This window comes from Accipiter gentilis, chromosome Z (assembly GCF_929443795.1).
Source record: "Accipiter gentilis chromosome Z, bAccGen1.1, whole genome shotgun sequence".
NCBI classification, from domain to species: Eukaryota; Metazoa; Chordata; class Aves; order Accipitriformes; family Accipitridae; genus Astur; species Astur gentilis.
This window is the reverse complement of record NC_064919.1, coordinates 77,250,111-77,275,821: the sequence shown is the minus strand read 5'-3', so window position 1 is coordinate 77,275,821 and position 25,711 is coordinate 77,250,111. Positions and strand designations below refer to the sequence as shown.

Here is a 25,711-nt window from a genome sequence, read left to right as displayed (position 1 = left end):
AGCACAAGATTAAGCAAAGTAGAGGAACAATCCCCAGCTTTCCCTCCCTGCCTCCAGCAATTACAGATCCAAACCTCCTGAGGCAGACACCCTCTTCTTGTATTTAGGGACTTTTTGGAATTTCAAGCCATTAATATGAAGCTGGTCACTGAAGCTGAACACTTCAAAAATGAAGTACTCGGATCATCATATACGGAACAATATAGCACTAAAAGGCAAGAAAATTTTCAAGCGACTACGCCTCTATCTAGGGACCCAAAACACCCCAAATTCATCAGACACTTTGCAAACTCTTGGCAGACCTGCTTTCACTTTAGAGTTCATTTCCCAGGTTGCTCCGCCACCCAGCAATACAGCGACAGATTCGATTTCAAGCAACAGAAATACTTGGAGAAGTGAATTAGAATTAAAAATAAATGGTCAAAGGCAAATACTATCATATCATCCTATTTCATTTGAACATAAATAATGACATTTTGAAATAGCAATGTCAACTGCACAAGGCGAAATACAGATTGGGGGGTGGGGAGGAGTTTAAAATCCCCAAGTGCCTCAGAACAATTTAGCACAACACAACTCTGTGGCCCAGTATTTCGTACCTATAGTTCAGGAATCTTTTGGCCAAACTAGCTCTGAAAGAAATACACTTTAAGGATATTAATGTAATCCTTTTTCTGCCTGGTAGCACAAGTTTTATTGAAGTCAGAACTTTAAGGGATGTTTCATGTTAAATAGGGCTTTATATAAGGAGACTTCGTAAAAACAGAGATCCAATTAAATTGCATTATGACATTTTTATTAATGAGACACAAGAAGTGGACTTTCGAGTAAGACTTACAAGTGATACTTCTCTTAAATTACAGTTTTCAAGTGTCGCTAAACTCTTTTGGTGTGTAGTGGCAAAGCTGGCTAGCTCAGATTATACTTCCCTGGCTGGAAGCACTGGAGCAGAACTTAAGATTTTTAAAGAATTTGCTCACAGGGAAAATTTTTAACATCCAGCCCCTAGAAGGAGATATTTTTTTTTTATTATTTTATTTTTTTACAGAATCGTAGAGTAAGCCAGATTGGAAAGGACCTTTGGAGGTCCCTGGTCCAGCCCCCATCTCAAAGCAGAGACAAGTCAGAGCAGGTTCCTCAAGCCCTGGTCCAGCTGAGTTCTAAATAACTAGAAGGATGAAGATTTGAATATATTCCTTGGTTCCAAATTATTATTTTTCCTGCCTGGTTCAGCCTTTAAGCAATCAGGTGCTAAGGCAATAACAGCAAGTCCATCAGGTCTATAAATTATGGTTCTGAATACTCAGCACTGAACTATATTCGCAGCAAAGTTAATGAAAGAAGATCTTGGACAACCCTAAGAGCTCCTGCAAGTTTTGTAGTATTTTCTACACTTGCTCAAGAATTAGATATACACTGCACTGGTCAGAAAAGGGACAGTGAAGCCTCAGCTGACAACAAATCACTGTGAATTACTTGTTGTTACCTAACCACCCAGCACCTGACAACATCCCTTTGAGTCTCTACAAAGCTCTGCACAGTAAACAAGAAAATTTATTAACCTCTTGTCAGAGGTGAGAAACTGGTGGTGAGAAAGGTAACTCCTGGCCAGAGCTGGGTTGAGAATCTGTTTCAAATCTAAGAGGTCTGACGCTTCAACTGAGATCACAGCCTCAGTTACCTGGTCCAGACCTTGAGTACCAACCACTCTGGAAGTCTAAACCAATTATATTTACACTGAATAAAAATGGCCCAGCTTAGTTCCTGCTTTAGTCATCAGTCACACTGTCATCCCTTATCTACAGTATAAATATAACGGAATATATATATGAGAGAAAGACAAGACATGTGGGTATCATCAAGAGTAGGAGCAGTAAAGAACAGTAATTTCCAAAGCAATTTTGCAATAATCTATATGACCATACATATATATTTTAAAAAAAATAAAATCATGTGATGCTTCATGTTCATACTGACCTTGAAATCGGCTTGTAAGCTTTGCTACGAAAAATCCCTTCCATCTTGCCAGTTGGAAAAAAGCCATGTGTGGTTTATCTTTTCCATACATTTACCTTCCTACGTCCTGCCTGGTGGCACACAGGATTTGCACAGCCCAGCTCAGCTCAGGCTGCCCTGATCTGATGAGGATGGATCAGGCTGTGGGTAGAGCCGAGGGGTCCACACCGCACAGGCTGCCTACACCAGGCTGCAGAGAGCCCCGTCTGCACTCCTGAGGCTGAGACAGCAATTACCAGAGGAATGCAAAAGACATGCTGTGCTTTGGATTAGAAGACGGAGGATTTCATGTGCAGCTGAAGCAAAAGAAGAAGAGGTACTGAGAGTCACCAATACCTAATTACATCCCTCTGAATTACATCCTCTCCAACAACAAAAAAAAATTAACAGAAACAGAAAAGAGAACAAAAAGAAAATATCTTGCTGCTACTCTTCTAATGTGTTTATTGTACTCAGATTGCTGTGATGCATTATGAAAGCACAGAGCTATGGCCATCAGGGGTGAGAGTGCCAGATAGGCAGGCAAATCAAACTGGCGTGGAATTCGGCTACCACCGCTGCCAGCTGCAGCGGCACTGGGACGGACATTGGGGCAGGTTCCAAACTCAGGTCCACGCCGAAGGGCTCTGGGTAGGCTCGCACTGCTGGCGTGCAGCGGCGTGCACCTCAGTTACCTCAAGCTTCCCCTAGCATTACATTTATCTGGAAGGTAAAAACCCGACAAAAAAGGCCACTGCCGAAAACCAGGCAGAGCCTGGCTGGAAAGCCAGGAGCAAACCAAATGACAAATAACTCCTAGCGTGTGCCGAAAGAGCCACTGGAACACCAGGGACCTGCACCTTGAAGCCACACATAATTAGCTTCTGACAAAATTGATTTTTATGTTTAAGTGTTGCTGAGCCGTAGACTTATGAAAAATTATCAGAACTTGAAACATGATATATAGAAGAATTTAAAGTATTTTGATAGCCAAAAGAATGCTCAGGTGCTAACTCAAGTTAGCACACAAACACTACACCGTCAGCATGCTAAGCATCCCTGATTTATTTGTTTTTCTCTTCCTCCCCCCAAAAAGGCACCCTGGCACATATAAGAGTAGACAGTGCAGAAATAACAAAACTTGTCACAGTAAAGAGGTATGTCAGAGTGAGGACTGTTACAAGCATAGACTCAAAGAAAGTCAGAGATAACAGGCAGGTACGAAGTCAACACCAGCATCAGCTAGACTACAGCACGAGACTTGTCCCACAGAGCGGTCTTTTGCTCAGAAAAGGGAAAGTATAAGAATACAAAATCAAAACAAATCACCAAACCAGCATCACGTCTGAGCCGTTCAAAGGTTTAAGAGATTTATTATAATTGCCACAGAAAAGAGGAGAAAAAAAGACAAGAAGGGAAAATTAAAAAAACATAAAAGCTTCAAGTGAATCCACCTGCTTTCCCTTGTTGGAAAACCAGCCTGCAAGCTTTTTAGAGTAGCAAACATCATTTTATTCTTTGTCTGTACAATACAACAGAGGCCCAGAACACTGATGAAGTTTCAGAGAGCTGCTACATTACAAATAAATAACAATAATCCACTTAATCTCTGCTTAATGCAGCCCTGAAGGGAATGCAAGTGAGATTATCAACCGGCAGCATTTATTCAGCAGAACTTCAGTTACTGTTCACAGCCAGAAATTCATATCCCTCCCCCCAAAAGTGTCTGTTGGCTTCAACAGAGCAAATAAAAACTTGAAGACTTGGATCATAAACTGTTAAAGAAGTTTAGTTACAAAAGAAGGGGAAAGAAGAGCGTGTTACCATGTAAGCACTGCGAGAGAGTTTGCATCAGATCCAACAAAAGCAGCGGAAATGGGTGGAAAATAATCCAGCGGGAGAGAGAACAACAAAGCCATGACTGGCAAATAGCTTGGAGGACACGAGAGCTCCTGCTCCCTGTGCTGCTGCTTTGCTGCAGCGCAGTAGCGGAGATGGCAGATGCTGCGGTAGGTGCCATCCCCATTTCAGCTTGTCACCCACATCCCATGCGAAGAAGGGCTGCGTGGGATTGCCCCGTCCCAAGGACCTGCCCCGTGTCAGGCTGCAGGAGAGTGCCACAGATGCAAACGGGCGTCAAGGGAGAGAGCAAAAACGTCACACCAAAGCCACACTTACAGCGACCAGTTTTTCAGGAGACACACTCACTCCTTTCACATCTTCTTCTTCTTCTGGCTCTTCGTTTTCTTTATTGTCAGTGCAAGAGACAGAGTCTTGGACTGAGCAAGTGCTAAGCAAGTCTGGCAAACTGGTGGATGGGTACTTCAGAAAATCCCCTTCAGCAGATTCCTACCCAAGAGACAACAAAATATGTTACATCGGTTGCAGAAAACTACCGAAGTCATGGTGAACTGCTCCATTTCACCCGCCCAGTGAGAGCTCCCTGGTAATCCTCCCCTCATCGCACACCTCCATGTGCTCAAGCTTTTACGGTCCAGTTATAAAAAGCAGACCTGGTTTTAAAGTGCATACGTAGTAAACGCAGGCCAATACACGTCTAAAACATTTAGATTTCATAAAGGAGAAGTTAAAATGAATGCTTCCCCAGCAGCCTGCTCCTCCCCACTTTGGGTTTATCAAATGTCACTGCAAGCAAGCTCACTAGTTTACAGACCTCGTTACGGATTTCATTGCATCCCGAATCACACTCTGTGCTCCTGCTCCCTCCTTGCAGATGTTCCCTTCACACGTTTATCTATCTACACGCATAAGAATAATACAGTGACAACCCTACTTAGAACAAAATAAAAACTGACCCACTGATCCTCTACCAACCCAGTCTTGATGCTTCAGGATCTGTTCCCAGTCTTTGGCACCTTTTCTGGGAGGCAAACACGTGCATCAGCCAAAAGCAGTGGCCAGACAGACTCTCATTTTATTGCTTTCAGAACAAATCCTGCGTTCAAGAGTGCTCACCAGGCCAAACTGCAAGGCTGCTTTCCCACACCAACAAATAATGCCCAGAGGGAGCTGCTGGGGAACACTTCACCTATTTACACCTTTTCTGAGACTGCCTGAAACACGGCACAGGCTGGATTCCCCACCTCTTGCCTTTCCAAGTTCTCCTCCCAGGGACATGAAAACTGTCCAAGTCCACAGAGCACGGGCCAACAGATTCACAGCCTGATCAGGAATGTGAAGTTTTATGCTGCAAGCTTATTCACAACGATTATTTTGATGCAGTCATCGCAGGAACAAGCAAATAATTTTGAAGAGAAATTTATGCCGTCTACCACCTTGTGTTTTGGCAAAGAGTCCAATTGTCTAAAGGAAATACAAGATGTACCTACTTCAGGTCAAAGCGTATTGGTTCCAGAATAAACACTGGTGGGGTTAATACCAGTCTGTGAGTTTACAGACGGACTTCAATGAACTTCACTGTCTAACTGAAAGGTCAGAGAAGTAACAGGCTCTTCACTTTGCATATGGTGGGATAAAGCCTATTCTCAAAAAACATGACCATAAAGCATCCGGGAAGCCATAAAAGCATCCAGACATTAAACCTGCATCAGGTTGTTTGGGGCAACCTGAAGATGAAGCTAAGAAAAAATTAAAACTACTGACACAGTGGCTTGCTGACACTTCACACTCCACCTGGAAATGCAGGTTTACGAGCGGTCCCTTTGGCCCAAGATGTTCCTGCCATCACCCCAAAGGCCCTGATGTCCCCCACGTGCAGGCAAGTCCATCTTTGAGACCCTGGGCGCTTTCGGGAGCTGATCGGCTGCCCACCAAACACCTGCACCAACCCAAGCGGGGGAGCAGCAGGCTGTGGTCTGGGAAGGAGAGCAAATGGGGGCGGGCAGGATTTTTGTAAACAAAGGACAAAACGCTGTGTAATATCCCCTCAACCTCTCGTGCGATGAAAGCAGAATGAAGAGCCTGACTGATAAATGAGTTCCACTCTCATTTCCCTGAAATTTCATGCTCCTTTATCTGCAAGAGCTCCACTCCAAGCTATTAACAAGGACAAAATAAGGAACTCGAGCCAAGAGATCATCATCAAGAGACCTCAGGCACACAGACAGGACAAGAGATGAGAGCTAGGGAGGCTACACAGGCAGGAAGCAGAAGAGGCTGAGAACAGCCTGCTTTATTTACCATGTATTTTAAGAAAATTATTTTGGCCAAAACTTAAGTAACATCTGCAAGAATAAATACAGACTCATTTGCACACTGAATGAGAGTGACAATACAAGCAAATCATTAAGTTGGTCTATACCCTGCTAATTTGCCACAGATTTATGGCAGCCACTGATACATTTCCCATAGCTGCACGTTAAATTTAGGGGAGCAAACGCGCACGCGTGATTCCCTATCAAAAATATTTCTGATCCCCTTTCCACGCAGCACTAGCACAAACTGGTGGATGTACGTTCAGGAGACCACCAAGGAGAGGACCGTACCTTGCTAGCAACCACCAGCTGCACCAGGCCAGCGGCTGAGCGAAGGAGAGCCACGGCATCCTGGTGGGAGAGCCCAACCAGCGACTGCCCGTTGATCATGAGGAGCTCGTCGCCTGCTGTCAGCCTGCCATCCCTGCGGAAACAGAGCGGGAACATGGAGCTGCAAGGTAGTCCTCCCCCAGTGCCGGGCTCCGGTGGCACGCGGTGGGACACGGAGGCATGGACAACACATGATCTGGCTGACGCTAAGCTTGCATCAGTTGATGAAGTGTTATTTGCCCAACAGAGTGGCTCAGAAAGGTGGCCCCAGGAAATCGTTGTCATAACCAGAGCCAATTCACCCTCTTTGCAGGGCTGAGACCTCTCAAACCTTCTCTGTGCCCCACTGGAGATGGTCAGGGAGCAGCAGTGAGCCCCATCTTCCCGCTGTCAGGGCTGGCAGTGAGCACCTTGGGTTGCACAACACACACTCACCCACCGCTGATCCCATGGGAAAGGCCCATTTTCCAAAATGGGACTTGGGGAAAAAGCCCCGCAAGCCCTCAGGCTCCTTGGTTTATGCTCCAGCCCGAAGCAAGTGTTTGACCTGCCTATAGTTTGGACTAAACATGCTGGAAGAAGCTTCAGTGACCAATCATAAAAATAAGTTTTTAAGCTAAAAATGTCATATTCTCACCCTCACGCATTGGGAGGACAAACCCCCCCCCACCTGTCTCATAAGTCTGACTAACAGCGATGGCCACGTATGCTCCATCACACCCACTCCCACGAAGGCACCACTTGTCACCTCACCTGTGTGCGGAGCCGCCTTCCTCCACGTGGGTGACGATGATGCTGTGAGGGCACCGCTTCGACCCTCTGCCTCCTGTTATCTGGATTCCCAGCCCGTCCGTCCCCTTCAGGATGTGCATCTTCCATATGCGGCAACCTTCTCGCTGAGAGAAAACGTGCAGAGAGTCCTTGAATTTGGATTTGGACACCGAGAGAGGGCTGGGAGGGTACAGGAGGGAGCTATTTAGCACCTTGCTGCCCGTCACCACACATCTGTATAGCTCAAGCTATACGGGTGTTTTTGCTGAGCTTTGCTGGGTTAGCTGTGGTCCAAGCGAAGGAGGCAGAAAGGAGGAGGCAGCACAGAGCAGGGTCAGCACGTAGAAGTTTCCTTGCAGGGCTGTTTGCAGCTTTTCTGAGCCACGCAGAGGTGCCGCTCTCAATGCCCTGATCCTTCCCAAAGCAACCAGCAGCCTCAAACCCCTTCGCCAAAACTCAAGGATGAGCTGTGCAGGGCTGCAGAGGAGCAAGACGCTGTTCAAGGGGGACCTTGAACACCAGGTAGCACAGCTGCTATTGCAGCAGGGACCAGACTGGCATCACACAGCAGCGTTTCCCCTCTCTGGAGGGGTTTGCGGGATTTGAGACATAGGAAAGAAAATACCAGCTTCAAATTATCAGCTGCCAATCAAATATTTCTTATTAGACAGCCGTTCTAGAGACTGTAAATAATAAATTTACCCACCGCAGAGAATAACTTTTCAGTATAAGCAAGGTAATAAGCGATATTTAGGATACTTTTATTATTATTTTTTTAATGATCATAAATATTGTTCCAAAAAGTGCTTTACAAACTCCAGAGCAATACGAAATTGTCATCATTTAACCCCAGCCGGCAGCTAAGCACCACACAGCCGCTCGCTCCCCCCACATTGGGACGGGGGGAGAGAATCAGAGGGGTAAAAGTGAGAAAACTCGTGGGTAGAGATAAAGACAGTTTAATAGGTAAAGTAAAAGCCATGCACACAAGCAAAGCAAAACCAGGAATCCATTCACCACTTCCCATGGGCAGGCAGGTGTTCAGCCATCTCCAGGAAAGCAGGGCTCCATCACATGTAATGGTGACTTGGGAAGACAAACGCCATCACTCCAAACATCCCCCCTGCTTTGTATGCTGAACATGACATCCTATGGTCTGGAATACCCCTCTGGTCAGTCGGGGTCAGCTGTCCCAGCTGTGTCCCCTCCCAATTTTTTGTGCCCCCCCCCCCCCCAGCCTGCTCGCTGGTGTGGAGGGGTGAGGAGCAGAAAAAAGCTTGACTCTGGGTAAGCACTGCTCAGCGGTAATGAAAACATCCCTGCATTATTAACACTGTTCTCAGCACAAATCCAAAACACAGCCCCATACTAGCTACTGTGAAGAAAATTAATTCTATCCCAGCCAAAACCAGTTCAGAAATGCAAAACGAAAACTAGTTTCCATGAGTCCTACCAGCAGGACTGGGCACAAGGAAACACAAGTGTGGCAGACATCAGCAGAGCAAGAAAAGGAAAGAGAAAAACAAGAAGCAAGCATGACACAGAAGACAACTGCTGGGACTCTCTCAGAGGGGGGAAGAACCAGGATAACAGAATTATGAGAAACCCTAGGAAGTTTTCAAGCTTGCAAGACAGCAAAATGCATAATTTGGAGGCAATTTTTAGGCCATGTGTTGTAGTCACTGGGCACTGGGTCAGCTATTTCTGACTGGCTCTGTTACGCACACAAGTAATGTTCTTGCAGCACACAAATGCCCAAGTAGCAAAGATGATTAAAATTTCATGCCAAACTGTGAAGAGCACGTACAATTTGCTGCTTGTTTCTGAGAAGGGGAACTGTTAAATATATCGGCAAAGCCAAGGGTTGTGGCAGCAACCTGCAGATTTTAGGCCAATGTTGTTTATCAGAGCCTTTATTATTAAGTGAAGAAAATGTCCTTTTTTTTACCTGATCACTGGGGCCCTATGCTGAAACTTCTAAATGCAATGCAAGATGAGGTTTTTAGATACAGGAACAAAGAGGCCAGTATCTACACCAGTATCTTAAGAACAAAGTGAAAAATAATCATAATCATGTTACACAGCCCCTAGACCACAAGTAGGAGAAACAGGAAAAACAAACCAGGTGTCTTAAGAGGTAACCCCAAAGTTTGAAAACTGAAAACATATACATCTGTGGGTAATTTGTTAGCTTGAAAGTCATGCACATGGGCAATATCCCAACAGGTTTAACTGGGATCCTCAGCACATTGATAAAAGCCCAGTCTCCTCCTGAAAAACAGGACATGTCAGGACAGAGAATACTCTGAGATAGTGTGATACATGAGACGCCATGTTAAATGCAGGGGCAAGAGTCAACTATATTTATCTACTTAAAAAACAGAGCCGAGCTACAGCATGAAAATGCTCAAGAGAGGTTTTATTGCTATAAAATACCTTGCACCCATAATGAAAACAGTGTAACAGAGAAATACAATCTCTCTGCCTCCCCCAACCAAGCCCAGGCTGGAACGATGACCATCTATTCTCCTCACAAGATGCCACTCCGAGTGTCCCGTTGTTAAACTCAGTTTGGAAGCAGACCCTCCCATAAATTTTAACAATGCAGTCATAAAATTGCATTTAATGGCTTGCAAAAGCTTTTTGGAACGCGAGTTATGCAAAGGCCCATGACGTGCAGCACCTAGCTTGCATTCCTCAGCACTCCTCACTATCACACATCTTATTAAAAGAAAAAACAAATCCCGGATTTATTCTTAACTGACCCACTCTCAAATACTCATTTACATAGCAAAGCACTTAACAGCAGCAAATGGCAAGACTCTGCTGCTCTTAATGCAAGCACCATCTTATTCCCCTTGAACTCACACTGAAATCAAAAGCACTTGCAAAGTAAAGCATTACTCAGTCTGAACACGGACGGCAGAACACAGCCACAATAAAGACAACAAAACTATTTGGCACATACCCAAATATGTATTTCTTTCACTCATTTTCAAATGACATGGTCACCATCTCCTGTGTAAGAAAAGGCTGTCCCTCAAGTCCCTGCAGGTCAGCTGCATGCATTTCACTAGGAATGAACAATTTGGCGTCGACTGGAAATCAGATCCCCTCACTGTTCTTCTCCTCTTCATAAAACATTCATAGCTCTTCATTTAACCACGTGCTACAAAGCAAACGTCCCCCACCAATACACACATACCTCCGACGTACATCACTCCGAGATTTTGAAAGCTAAGTATTAAAAAGCAGATTGCTAGCCTTTGCTTGAGGCCTCTTGGAGAAAAGGGGTGATCAGCAGAACCCCTTCCCCTACCCACAAAGCTGCTACCTCTTTTGCATGGAGCAGCATGGGATACATCACAACCATCTAGGAAAGGCTGCTGCTTTTTATGTGCATTTTATGTGACTCCATCACAGGAAAACCTTAATAGTAGAGTTTTGTGCCAATTCCAAGGATTTGTAAATGCATTTAAATTTTACATAAAACCAGTTTTATTGAGTTATTAGAGATTCTCAGGTTCAACAACACAAATTCTAATGCTTTTAAAAAAAAGAAGAAAAAAAAAAAAAGCAGAGTGATGCATGTCTTTAATTTTGAATTTTTTTAAAGGATCATATTTTCAAGCTTTCCTTCATAAACAAAAGACTACAAGCTCACTTAGTCTTTAAATGAACGCTAGGATTCTGGTGTATTCACTCCACTCCAGAGACTTAGAAAACCCCAAGGAAACTTCAAGTGTAGTTAGATTGGGCAGTCTGCAGGTCTGATGTCACTGTCCTTGGAGCCTGCAAAATCCCTGCCCAGAGGAGAACAAGTTTAACTGCTGACCGCTCTCCCCTGATCAGCTGCACAATTCTGGTTACTGCTTGGCCACTGCCAGTTTCATATTCCTAACTAACATCTGAACTTTTCTATCCTTTCAGACTCAGAAAAATCCCCCCAGCTTCGTTCACAAGTGACACAATAAATCTGCACACGTGCACCCACAGCTCTCGGTGCAAAAGCATTTTGTGCCTTTTAAAGCACAGAGATGTGCTGATGGAGTCCAGTCAGGTATCTCAAACTCCAGATGTCCTCAGCAAGGACAGAGAGAGAGGCACTACCAGCTCCTGTCGCAGCCAGGGACAAGGCGATACCCAGGCTCTTGGTCACGCTTAAGGAGACCAACCGATGTCCCTTAATCAATGGCAGGTCACAGTAACACAGCTCAGCACTTGAGAACTCCCCCCCCCCATGAGATAACATGGGCTGAATACCTGTATATGACAATCCAGAAAACTCCATGAAATTCACATGAGATTCGGCCAAGATGGACACTCAGAAAGACATCTGTGCTTGCTTGCAGTGTATCAAAGGAGTGAGAAGCCAGAATTCCCCTTTAGAGATTTGGTCCCCGTCTCCCGAGCGTAAACGTTAACTCTGCTCAGACGCACCCTGTGGACTTCGCTTGTAAACCCAGAGCAGCAGCAGACCTGCCTACGCAGGGGGACTGTGCGCTCCTCTCAACAGAAGGGTTTCATGGACATGATGCACCAACATTTGTCCAAGATGGGCTCAGAAGAGGAGATGAGACCGGGTCACCTCTTGAGTCCCTTCCAGACCTGCATTTTTTTACTTCCCCCACACAGCAAGCAGAAACACAAATGGTCAAGTCAGGCTGCAGTAGGGCTAATGGCTAATCTTTGTTCTCTGCAGTTACATCACTTCTAGGTGACTCAACTTTCCTCCTAACTTGGCTCTTTCAAGCAGGCAGCCCTTTGGACCAGATTTTTCCACTTGAAGCTGATCAACTTCAAAGTGCCTAAGCTACAAATAATTAAAATGTTTTAAAGACAGTATGAATATTCTACTTGGATTAATCGCAAGCAAAAAAAAAAAAAAAAAAAAAAAAAAAAAAGGGTCATCTTATGTAACAGACCGCAAGTGAGAATAGAGAATACAGCTGGCAGCTTCAAGTGGGTCCCTGCAGGCCATCTTTCTCCACCGTGAAGCCATTGTACATCAGGCAGCCTCTGTTCAGAGGGAGCCTACATCTGGAATAAACTAGCGTGCTACAGATCATAAAGGAAGTACTCTGCCAGCGCAACGTGGGGAAGCTCGCCTTCTGCCTGCTCCAAGTGCATACCATCAAACGCTCGATTTCATAAGCACATCATTAATAAAACAAAAAGGAACGTTTTTCCTCTGAGTGTTGAGGAAAATAAATAAATAAATAAAAGACATCGGAGCCGTTCTTCCCTCCCCCCCTTTTCTTTCACCAGCTAATTGCAGGGGAGTTTAAAGGGGTTTGACTGATTTTGACTGCGCCCTGTTCAAGAAGCTGCAAATCTATATATACAAAGGAAAAATTGCTTTGAAATCTTGTATTAAAGAAAAGCTTGGCAGGAGCAAGGTGTAAACAAATGGAAAACAGAAACGCAGTAAGTAGTTAAAAAGCCAGACAGTAAAATGGAAAATGTAAAATAGTTGTCTACAAAAAAGCACTTTCTGTCACAGCAGCAATTCAGCAGAACCTGGTGTAAATATGTAACAATTTTTAAATAAAAACAGAGATAAGCCCTGATGAGAATACCAATAACCAGGCAAGGTCTGTACGCACACACTGACTGCCACGGGCCCCAACACAGCCCACGGTATGTCTCCCTCCATCCCTCTGCATTTCAACGTCGATTTTTTACTGTCTGTCTGCAGGGACTGTTTCCCACTTACAAACTTCACAGGTTTTGCCCATAGGAACAGCAGAAGCAAACAGTGAGCTCTTCCTCACTGGCCACGAAGCTGTTTTGGAAATGTGACACTCAAGAAAAAGTTCTAAGTTTCATGAATTAAAAAAAAGTGACTTCAATAGGCTTCATAGGAGCTGGGAGCCAACATGCTGATCGCACACAGCTGAAAACCAGCACGGAACCAGCGCAAAGTCTCCCAAACAGCAATGCAGCACATTCAGACCAGCATATAAGCAACTGCCTTCAAGGAACAACCACTGTAGCATCCTCCTCGATGGGAACAGGGAGTATACTGGGATTGCCATACCAGCATCCTTCACTGATGTGGGATAAATTAAAAGCACTGCTCCCAGTTGCCTGCCCCACCTTGGGTCAAATCATGCCTCCTCCCACTATTCCCATTCCCCAGCAGGCAGGTGGGAGAGACGGATCAGTAGCTGGGGAATTAACTTGCGTGATCACATACCAGGTGAGTACATCAAACGCATCAATCTCAAGACACAGTCAAAAGCCATCACTCTTCACATCACAGATATCAGTGTGAATGACTCAGCACTAGAAAATCATGCCAAAATCTGATTTTTGCAGATTCTTAACAAAGCAATTATTTCATTAGTGGATAATGAATATATTTTTCATCTGATCTTAACCAGGTTATTTTTAAGGCTGATCTGACAGCAGGAGTCCTGCTTTCATCTGCTACCTTGGGTTTTGTTTTCATTGTTGTACAAGCAAACTAAACAACTCCAAGACAAATCAAAAGCAGGGGAAAAGAAGTCTAAATTCCTTTATCAATAAATTATTCCAGGACAGGAGTTCTTTGTCCGTTCCTACTGCCTATGAAAGTTTCTTAGCACCGAGCCACTGAAGCCTTTGGCTTCTACCTCTGGATGATGCAAGCCATGCAAGTGGGTGTCTCCCACACCACTTGAAAGAGAAGAAAAAAAACCCAAACCCAAGTAGCCCTTCACATGAATTACACAGTGTTGACCATGTGAACTTTAAATGCCCTCAAGATAAGTAGGAGCCAGCAGCACAGACACAACTGCAATTGCATTCAAGTGTCCACTGCTGATCTAACAAGTCCCCTTGTTTGGACAAACGGCCGCCAGACGTTTGGCATCCTTGCACTGAAATGCGAGTACTTTCCCCATAGAAAGAGAAGCATCCTAGGAGATAAAGCCTGGGGAACAGTCAAAAGCAAAAACACACCCTCCCCCAAACACAAACACATAATTAAAATATACAAAACAGGCATCACAGCAGAGTGGATGAAAATTCTGTGACTTAATACAGACTGTCCCCCAGGGACCCATCTCCTGAGACAGACTGCTTGTTGACATCATTTCCTTGGCAAGGGCTTTAAACATTTTATCAGCCATTGCAAGCACCTGAACTACATCATCACCCCTTACAAAAATCTGCTGGAGTCATTTGTCATCCTGAGCCATCACCATCTGGATTGCACCTCTCCAGGCTGCTCCCCTCCTGGCGTCAATTGAAGCTTTATTGCAAGATCAGCCAAAGGATTTCTCAGCTGTCGCTGACCCTGGGGGGTTTTGGACCAGCAACCGCCCCTGGGGAGCTCAGGCTTTTAAGGGTTACGAGGTGTTTGCATTCTCTTGAGTATCTTGCCCAGGCTCATTCTCTTGCTGGGCTGTTGGGAATGGCTGGCTGGTTAGTTTGAAGTTTCTCAGAAAACACCCTTGCTGCCTGCAGCAGATTAAAGTCTGTCCTGGAGGAAGTTACCACTCTCCCGTATCAGCTAAAGAGGGGTCTCTTGTGGGGAGTGGTATTACATCTGTCGGCATCAGGATCATCGGCATCCTTTGGGTTTGCTCAGTGGTTTCAGCACCCTGCCTCAAAAATTAAATGCATGTAGCTTTATAATCGCAACTAACACCTGAAACATTCCAGCACCTAAGCAAACAGCGTACTCTATTTTTAGGCACGTCCACTTGGTTTCAAGCATTCGCACTTAATGATTAAAACATAAAATGGTGTGAACTTACATTTCAGCTAAAGCCAGTCCTTTGCATTCCAGTTGTGGGTTTGCTGTATCTTTAATACCATATGCGAAATGGAAAAAACACTTTTTGTGTAGGTGGGAAATGCTTTCATACTGGTGCTCTCACCTACGGTTTGTGATAGCTGAGCATGCCTGAGACCTCCTGTAACACAACCTCATGCGTATCTGTGCTGCCTTTGGGGGTAGCTCATTTCCAAGAGTGAGGACCCTGTTTCAAGATGACACGTTAAAACTAACTCATTACAACTTACCCATTACCAGACTATGTCTACACCCAACGCTCCACTGCACCCTTGGAAAATTCAGTCCAAAACCGGAATAAAAGGACAGATTGCTATTGAAAATTAAAATCTACAGCTACCACAGCTGTAGCTATCACTTAAATCACGCCAAAGAAAGGCAAAACCGTAAGTCAGTTGAAAAAATTTGTCAGCGAGTGAGTCTTAACCCCAGAAAGTTGTGACGACAGTTGTTTTATGGCAAGGTGGAACATAACTGGCAGCAAAAAAAATTAACTGTAATTTCACTACTAGTTACATCAAAGCACTTCCTAAAACCCCAAGCAAAAGCAAGGCCATGTTTTGTCAGTGCTGTTCAGCTACAATTAAAAGGCAGCCCTTGTCCGTAAGAGAGTTTACAACCCAAAAAAGGCAAGAGAGATGGAAGACGTGCTTATCACAGTGCACATTAAAACTTCAAGACAGTAGATAGCCCCAGGATTCATGTTAATGAAAGTTGGAAGCAAACACAACAGATAAAAAGACGTTAAGAACAGAAACAGATTCTGAGAAAGGCCTTTAGATGAGTAGAAGTGTCTACATTAAAAAACTAAAAATAGAGTTATTTATGTCTAAAACATGCATCATATAAGAGTCCCATGAAAGCCTTGATGAAACAATAATTACTGCTTAGGTTGCCAAAAAAGTTGATGTAAAGCAACTTAACTTCAGTAGCTTCAGTGGAGTACCTTGCTCACAGGGAAGTTTTCATTTTGGTACAGCAAGTGGATGAGAAATTATTTTTCTCCATCACGTTTAAAAAAATAGTAAAATGCTTAAAGCTAGTACATTATTTCAAGCCTCATGTTTTGATTCCCGTAACGTGCTATTAGCCTTCCTCTTCTGCTTGGCAAGATAAGGAACATTTTCCATTAACCAAAACGCAAGGTAAGGCTGGCATTTACCAATGCTAATTGTCAGGTTGCTAAGGTTGCTTACCAATGCTAAGGTTGTCAGCCTCTCCCAACTACAAAGCAAAATGCAATTCAAAAGCATTCATCCTTTCCCAAGACCAGCCATCTTAATAAGAAAGCACTAATGGGCTCAAACAAAGAAGAGAGCTGCTGATAACACGAAACCAACCACTGCCGCGCAGTTGCAGCGATACAAAAGCAAGTGCTGGCTGGCAAAGACCTGGCTGGTCTTTTACGTACACGCACGTCTGTATGCACCTGTGTACACACTCACGAGTCTGGAGAAGGTTGTGGTCTACCTCAACTGGGCTCAGTTGGTCTATGAGATAGCAAAGCTGGCTAGGCATGCTGCTCTGGCAGCTACAACCCACTGCAGAGTAACTGGGGTTAAAAACATGGAGCCAAAATCTTGAAGCACTACTATAACCCAGACCTCACCCAAAAACCTCTGAGGCAAGGCCTTAATAGCCCCTTGCCTTCCCCCCTCCCATTTTTTAATAGGCCAACTTCACCAGACACACCTTATGGGGCCACCAGACGTGGACTTCTTTCCATCCTGGAAAGGCATCCCACCACAGCCCCGGTGCTACGACCAGCCTGGGAGACCTGGTGCACACCCAGCACTCCTCCCATGCCCTGTATTTCTCCCAATGGAGGAATGTCCAAATGCAGCGCCCAGCCCCTCTCCACCTGCCTTCCTTCACTGTTAAAGCACTTTTACTCTGTCCAGTCTCCTTTACACAGTTTCCACTGGTGACTGCTAAGTTTGGATGTGGATTTCAGTCCCCTGTTAATCCAGACGCTTATACAGAAGCAAGAGGATTCAAGGGGATTCCGGAGGTGTCTTGTTTTTTCTTTTAATGTCTGGTGTTACAAGGACATTTCAGAGCATCCTGCTAGGGCTAGAGGAAGCAAAGGGGGACAGTCTGCTCTGGTACACTTCATCTTCGGCCAACCTTCTTCTGACTTCATCGATGAAAGCCTCTTGTCATGCCAGTGAGATCTGAACAGTCATTTTTAAAAACTATGCTCCCACCCCTCACACTTATAACCCATGGTCCTTGCAACCCTCACAACCCTACTTCTGATCCCTGCCCATGCCAGCTGTACCTGGCCGCCTCTGGGCACTCCTGAGGGGTTGAACAGCTAAGGAAGTGGTCCATAGCTCTTCCAAAAACACCACGATACAGAAACTGAGAACAAAACTGAGGGATTCTGTCCTACCGATAAACACAGTAAAACCACAAAATTGATATATTGTGAGGAAACCTCACAGTTTCCTTTTCTTTATCATTTTTCAGCTGACTCCATACTCCTCTTTCATCTGTGCCTTTATAATTACTAGCCTACAAAACTCCACCCTGTCTCAGGCTGCTGAATAAAAGAAGTAAACTTCGATTTCTGTATTTAAGCTCCCCAATCTTCCCAGGATGTGACGGATCATTACTCTGGCTCAGAGATTGCCTGGTCTTAAATCACTGCCCATGACTCCCACTGCAGTCAGCCTGGGTCCTCCCCAGGGTCAGGTCTGGTTCCCAGACCTCTGAGATCTCCCTGCCAGGCAGATACAGCCTTGCTGCTTTGAATCCCCACATTTTAAAGGGCATTTAGGTTCACCCTAAAAATATTGCAGCATAACTTAACCACCTGTAAACATTAAATGCTGCCTGCTAATTGACAGGTACAATATTTACTGAGGGTTACATACCAGCAAACAGCCTGGCAGATTTGTTTACGCATAGCGATAGCAATGCCAAGTGCGCAGGAGAGACAGACCAAGATCTGGGAGATGAAAGCAAGCCTGAAGAAGGGGACTGACACATGCACACAAACCAGTAACACAGGAATCTCCTGGCAGGTTCACTTGACAAACAGTATTCGTCTTGCCGCTCGTTTCACGACTCAGCATTGGCGTTATTAGCAGCATGCAGCAAGAAAACAGGAGAACAACCCCACGCTCGTGGGAGAGGAGGTACCCTGAAAGCAAATGATGCCAAAGACACGTGAACACCTCAAAAGCACTCCCAGCGCAACATCCCCAAGGCATTGGCCGTGAGCTGGCCGCTGGGTTCGGTACAGCAGATTTGACTCAACCTCTTCTCCAGTTTTCATTACAACAACTTCAAAATAACTTTCTGCAGGGAGAAAAAACATATTTTCCTGGACGCCATATTCCAATTTCTGTAATGCTCCAACCCGCGTCCTGGGGGGGACGAGGGGGAAGGAACGGTAGGGAGGACCAGGGTGGTGGGGAGGACCAGGGTGGTCCTGCAGCCGCGCCGGTCCCTGAGAGCTTCTGGAAGCCTCTCCTCCCACCTGCAGCCGATCTCCAGCCCACCGCAGGCTGGCTCTCGTCCTCTCAAAGCGAATATAGTGCTCCCCAAAGGCGTAGGGCTGACAGCCCTGGATATTCAATTAGTCTACGCATGGAGGAGACAGCAGGCGCGGGGCAGGCAGCGGGGATGGAGCCGTCTTCCCGGCGGAGAGGGTGCCCTGCCAATGCACCCTGTCCCTGCTCCGGAGGAGATAACTCCTCCCGCTGCTGCGAGAGCTTTGGCTCGTGCTTTGAAGCCTGGAAGGAGGCTGCAACTTCTGACATGACGTCCTGGATGCTGTTTTCAAAAGGCTCTGACACGACTGCATCTCATATGCCCGAGTGCCAGGTCACGCTTTGGAAATGGAGCTGGGAAGTGAGATTTTGAGGCTCCCAAGTGTCTTTATTCCTTGCTTTTTTTTTTCAAACAGGGCTCAAATAATTTTGAAAATTTTATTCACTGTCACTATTCAACACTTACTAAGAAGCTGAATTAAGCTACTCACTACTCCAATAGCAGCTACCTCACAGCTGCTGAAGTGATGGGTGTCTATAGGCCCCCGTCGTCTTTAAAAAACAAAGGATGAGCAAGGCATGCTATTCAGGCTCCAGCTATTCACATCTCTCCTCATTCAGACGTCAGGAAAATGTAATTAATACTGACACACAGAGAGGTCATATTTCTAAGCAAAATATTAAAGGCGGGGGGTGGATTAAAAGAAAAAGAGAGAGAAGCAATTTTACTAAACAACTGTGCCTCCCAACAGGCTCCATGACAGATACACCACAACTGAACAGATTATAGCTCTTAAATTTCCAGTGACTCAACTACTCTTTTACGTTTACAGAGCCACCTTGTATGTGCTTTGCATTAAAAATGTATTTATTGCTCACATGGATACTTATACGTTCTGAATTTAACAATCTACTTCTCAGACCAAAATGACTTAAAACACCAAGGTAACACTAGCACGAGATGGCTCTGGATCAAGAGTTTCTCGGTTTTATACATATATATATATATATATATATTTTGGCTTTCCACTTCCTCAAAACAAACTCTGATCATCTCCGTTTGTAACGTGTTTAATTAGATAGCTTCAGAACAGATTCAAGAAGTTTTTATATGGACCAGAGCTTTAAAAATGCTGAAGGATTTATTTATTTATTTTCAAACTGTTTTCTTTCAGAAAGACTGCAATTAGGAGGCTTACAAAAACAGTACACAAACACCCTCCCCTTCCTGTTGCACCATGAAATCCAACATGTCTCACTGATGGGAAAAGCAGGTTTTCTCAATTAAGGTTCTTTAAGACCAGCATTTTTTAAAACTGGTTTTAGCCCCTCCAACGTAGTTGAAGTTAAATTAGTTTAGGTTCACAACCACCATCACCAGCACCCTGCAGTAGTATTGGGGAGCACTAATTCAGAGGACATGTTTAAATCCATGCTTTCCTCAACAGCATTTAGTGATGAGATGTCCACTCATACTGCTCTCTTACCAGCTTTGAAGTCTTAAAACCAAAACCAGCTGCTGCTGCAAGACCCAAGCCCAACAAAGCAGCATTCATCTGTTTATACTATCAGTGTCTCTGGAAAGATTGGCAGACAGCTCTTCTGGTGATAGATGCATACTGAAATTTGATCAAGGCTCAGGTTATTTTTCTCCATCCAGCAACGCTGCAATTCTAACCAGGCAACAAACCCCAAGATCTCCATTAGGATGAAGAGAGAAGCAATGAAAGCCCCAATCCCACTGCTGTCCCAACCATTAACAAATCATCCATCTCATCAACTGAGAACAAAATTCACAATAACTTCCATGTGGTCCCCAACCACGGGCCAAACAATTTTTGTAATACAGATAAAGGCACCGTGGTGTGGTCCATCAAAAAGGGAAGCTTCAATTCCAATGTTAACATTAACTTTAAGGTGCTGTCAGGCTCAGAGCGAAACCAAAGCCCCAAAGGACAAAATTACCATCTTCCGCGGATGCCTCCTGCCCCAGTGTCACAAGGTCATCAGTTGTCTCAAAAAAAGAAATTCTGAGGCCAACCCTGGCAGGTCAGAGATATAAGGACATTCCCCTCCATCACAGATGGAGCATGACAAGAGGTTTCTCACAATTATTACTTAACTCTCTCATCCTCCTGCCCCCCTGTTTTGGAACCCATCCCACGGCTCAGTGCCCTGACACCTCGGGCTGTCCCCCAGAGGCTTAGCCAGAGGACAGAGCGCTGAAACCAGGGAAACCGCTTGAGAAACTCCCTTAATTTGCTTGCACGCCTGCTGCTTCCTTCTCTAGAAAAACCCCAGTGCAAACATTACCTGGGCAGACTGGTCACCAATGTCTGGCATGCCGCCATCCGACAGCCGGCACCGGTACTGTCCCCCGGTGCCCTGAAGCTGCTCGTCCCCGTTGCTTTCTGCTTCGGAGGTCTCGGGCTGAGCAACCTCCACCTCCATCGGGGTGCAGTGCCCGTTCCCATGCTCCGAGCCCGGCTTTTCTTTGACGTCCTTGCCGCCCGGCGTTCTGGTGATGACTCCAAACTTCCTGGTCCTTTTCCCATTTTGAGCGGCTCTGTCGCCGGGTTCGGGGCCGGGCTTGGCTTTGGGATCGCAGCTGTTGCTGTTGTTGCCGTTGGAGGGAGGAAGAGGGGCTTTGCGCTTGATGCGGCGCAACATGATCAGGTAGACGAAGCCGCCATTCCAGCACTGCTCGGCCAGGTAACTGCAAGGAAAAGGGGATGCGCGGGGATTACCTGCTGCTCTCTCCGCGCTGCCCGCATCCCAACCTGGCACCCCAACGCGCTGCGCCCCGTCACGTTCATGCACCTTCTCAGGCAGCTGACTGCCCGGCGTGTGGGCACGTTAGGACACCTCGAGGTATCAGCCAGTGCTCTCTTCCTTCAGTGTTAGAGGGAAACAACACCAGGAATAATAACAGCCCTACCGGCCGTCCAGGCTGATCTCACCGCAGAGTAATGAAACAACCGGTAAATGCCACCAGGCGGGTTCCCACCACCCCGACCTCCGGACCCGCAGCACAGCGACGTGGAAAAGTGGGGCAAGCGAAGCAAAGCAAAGCAGAGAGTGTTTCCAGTGGGGCATTAAAATAAATAAATAATTTTTTAAAAAAATAATTAAAAAAATTAAAAATCAGGCAGGCTTCATCTGTGCAGCAGCCCACAGAGCATTTGCATCTGAAATGAGCCTCCTTAGTGAAACTAATCTTCTGCTTCGGTGTACGTACATGCTCTGAAGGCCTCAGGGAAAAAAAAAAAAAAAAAAAAGTCAGCCACTGGGGTAAGCAGGCACAGTGCCAATGGCCTCAGTACGGCAAAGCATGGCACTATTAGGCATCCTGGCTCCCAAAAAGGGACATGGAAAAAAGGTGGGTTTCCATTACAGCAAGTGTATTCCAACCAAAGCAAGAGCCAAGTCACCCCAGCTGTACAAGGGGCAGCCACCAGGTTCTCGTACCAGAGCAAAGCATCGTCTGCCCTCCCAAAGTCTCTGGACATGCCTTGAAGGAATTAACATTTCTGCTTCTTCAAGCAAATACTCGGTGACCCTACAGAAACTGCACCCATTGATGCAAAAGGGGAATCTAACTTCATGTGTCTTTTGGGAAAGGATATACCTCAACCCAAATTTTTGAAATATTTGGGCTCTGAGCCAAGGGTGTAACCTACTGAGAGTACAAACAAGCTGGAATTTGTATTTAGCAGGTTTGTATGTGCCCTTTCACACTAATTTAGGCCCCCAAATATATTGCCTTTCGCTACTAGTGAAAGCAGCAAGAATTTCCCAGAGCACCAAAGAAGCCTCTGCGGCAGCTGCAATGAACTCTTCACTAACACGGAGCCGTTGCTGAACCTACAGCTATCGGAGAGACGAAACTAGGTGTGGAGTTGAACCATGGAAGGTCCTAAGAGAAAATAACAACAGCACTTGTGGCTGAGAGAGGAGGAGCAACTCGGGAGCCTTCCACCATTTTTTTCCCCCTCCCTGGTATTTGTAGGCCAATTTTCCCCTTCCCTTTCTTAAAAGTTATTTGGCCTTAAACACAAACCTTCAAACTTATTCCTGTATAGAGGTGACTTAATGGCAAAACAGGAAAAGCAGCTATGATAACCCCCGAAGCAAACTTCTGTACAGAGCTGTGAGGAAAGCACTCTCAATTACTCAAAGTAATCTGGACCAGCCTGGCAGTGGCTGGAAATAACCTGATGGGTGTGTGTTTCTGTCCAGGGACATGAGCTGATAGTTTCAGTCCACTTCTTCCCCAGGCTTAGATGTCCCCCACAGACAACGCTGGCATTCTAATCACTTATATTTAATTAGGAAGACCGATGCCCAAATGAATAGAGCAACTACGTAACCTTAAAAGCAACCCTGGAGCAATAGAGTGAAAGGACAAGTACGTTGACTGTGCCAAATTTCCCCAATGAATATAAACTGGACTCCAACTCCCTGGACGGTCCACTCGGCAGTTTTCACCAGGTAAGTATTTTTTCTTCTTCTTCTTTAACGTTAAGGATATTTAAATAAAGCCCTAGAACCATCTTTTTCAAAACGGCTGAAAGCAGACAGCCAATGAGCCCTGCTGGTTGGAAAGTCTCTGCAGCCAAGGTCAGCTGTCTGGGCAGCCACAAGGTGACACTTGGCTCAGGGAGGCACCCAAGGCTGGCAGGACCTGAAGGGTTAGCCTAAAAAAAAAAAAATTCCAGAACTAAGATGGAAGTATTTTTGATTATCAAGTTAAAAGAAAAATTCTTTTAATCAACAGAAAAGGGGCAGTTTTGTTCCAGAAACAATATTGGCTGCCTGTTTTTCACATTTATCTTTCAACTCAAATTTCAAGGCAGCCAGTAAAGTTGATTAAAATTCATGACTTTTGCTTGCAGCAATACCACTGCACTCTGATCCATCACACATAAGCCTGATAGCATTGCTTCTCCTGGCACACGGAAACAGAAAAGCAGCTCCTCTTCCCATAGTCCTGTGGCTTACATGGGTGCTGCCCACCCTGTTTTCATGCAGAGTCAGTTCCGCCTGACTTGGTTTTGTGCAGGTGCACATATGTGGGTTTTTTTAAAACACCGATCTCTATCTATGAACTAATCACTGATGTATTTTTGAGTGCCAGAACCAAGTGCACACATTAATCAACTACTTGATTTAAGAACTAAGGGGAACGAGAGGGAACTTAGCATATGTCCAAATAAAGTAATTTTATAGAGGCAAAAATAATTTACTATTTCACCTCCACTTGTGGCACATTTATACTGTTCATAAAGTGTAAAGCTATGAAAAAGGAAGAAACACGAGAGGGTTTGTTTTTTTTTTTTCCTATTCACAGACAACCATCCCTACAGTCTGGAGCAGGGTTACAGCAAGAGGTAATAGATGCAGCTGCACTGAAGTTAGTAGAGCCGTGCTGATTTACTCCATATGTCGAGATGGCCTGCATGTTCCAGGCATGCAGCCTGTAGTAACTCATGAGTTTATGTCTTCTTGAGTACTTCTCAGCAGTTCAAAGCACACAATAAGTTTCCATGAAAAAGAGAAGAAATGTCTTCTCTGGGTCAGCAAGCAATTACCTTTGCGTGGCAGCAAGTGACTGCATACACCAGATGACATCCGCTATTTCTGGACAGGGTAAATCCAGCTGGTACCAGTGATGCAGTAAGTGGCATCATTATCTCAGAGTTAGTTCTGAACCAAAGACCAGTCATCCCATGCTGGAAAAACAGCACTGGTATAACACCAAACTAATACAACAAGATAGGAAACTAATACACCAAGAATTTGTGGTCATTTGCTTTATTGCTCTCCCAAGACAGGGCTGTTAACCAAGAAGCCTGAGCCACCTTGAAGTTCTGCTAAGTACATGCTGCCTATTTAGCTGGCTTCCTTTTCCTTTGCCATTTTTCCCCTGTCTAAGTAAGAAGCCAAAAAACCCCAGGGAAGCACAGCAAGGTCTCAACACTGGACAAAAGACAGGAAAGGTTGTATTAAATGCATGAGAACCTTCAGATTTTTAATTACTTTCTATCAATCCAGGAGCATCCCATGCCAGAAGAGAGTAATGGGATGGATTCTGCAGCCTCTAGACTGCAGAAAACTGCAAAAGCTAGGCAGGACCCAAAATTCCATTTCTCGGGGGGGTTAATGTGTGCAACGCAGACAAGCCTTGTTTTAGATTTGGTCCCTGTAGAGCACTCACAGAGATTTTAGCAATCAGTACGCCAACCGCGTCTCAGGCAGGGCAGGATCAGAGCTGATGAACGTATGCAGCTCTCAGCACAGATGTGGGGAATCAGCTGCAACCTCCAAGCTGTCGCTTAGTTTGAACATAGTCTTCAGCTTGGATGGAGAAGATGCACGGAGCAAAAATATCCCGAATGCAGCTTCAGTTGATCCAAATTCTAGTGGAAGGTGTCCCTGCCCATGGCAAGGGGGTTGGAACTAGATGATCTTTAAGGTCCCTTCCAACCCAAACCATTCTATGATTCTATGAAATTTATTGAAAACTGAGACGCTAAAACTTACTATTTCCCATTTTGGTTGGCAGGGGACTGAACAGGATTCGGTGAAAGCCCTGGATCTCATACACTAGCTAAGAAACCTCAGGCAGTTACTCCTAGTGCCAGTGGGTGACGACACGTAACAAATCCTATTATGGCTGATTTTAAGAATGCTAGAGATTCTACCAGCTGATCATACATCTATTAATACTAGTTAGCAAACCAAAACATTTTACCAGCAAAACATCCACCCATGCTTTCAGTATTTGCCAGTCTTTGCAAGGTAGCGCCAAGTCCCTGCAGCACAGCTGGGAGTCCCCTCAGAGGCTGCAGCATCATCTCCCCAAGCAGGGTCTAAAACATCACTGAAACGGCAGCTTGGAAACATTTCCCACTGGTGTGCTCAGAAGGAAGGACCACCCGGCTGCTCCTGCTGCTTTGATCTCACCCTGGCACCAGCCCTGGTGAAACCCCAGCCCATATAAAATGCCACCCTTAAGCAGTGGGGCAGACCTGTTCTCTGTAGAAGAGGAACCACGAAAATGTTAATAATCTGTAAAACCAGAGGAAAATTATTTTACACTTGAAACAGCGCCGGAAAGTTACCTCTTGCAAAGCTCAACCACAGGTTGGAAAACA

At 45.3% G+C, this 25,711-nt stretch overlaps 1 protein-coding gene across 4 annotated transcripts in view; it reads right to left on the bottom strand.

Moving 5' to 3' along the window:
* Positions 1-25,711, bottom strand: part of PDZD2 (PDZ domain containing 2) — a 143,960-nt gene that overhangs the window by 49,201 nt on the left and 69,048 nt on the right. For 2 of the 4 annotated variants that reach the window (XM_049795717.1, XM_049795718.1), the window contains exons 2-5: positions 20,868-21,270; positions 7,254-7,396; positions 6,462-6,594; positions 4,174-4,344 (exon numbers count right to left, since the gene is read on the bottom strand). In XM_049795717.1, coding sequence (XP_049651674.1) covers positions 4,174-4,344; positions 6,462-6,594; positions 7,254-7,396; positions 20,868-21,270 — 850 coding nt within the window. Of the gene's footprint in view, positions 1-4,173; positions 4,345-6,461; positions 6,595-7,253; positions 7,397-10,239; positions 10,306-20,867; positions 21,271-25,711 lie in introns of those variants that run through there. The other 2 variants (XM_049795721.1, XM_049795720.1) reach the window with 2 other exon arrangements.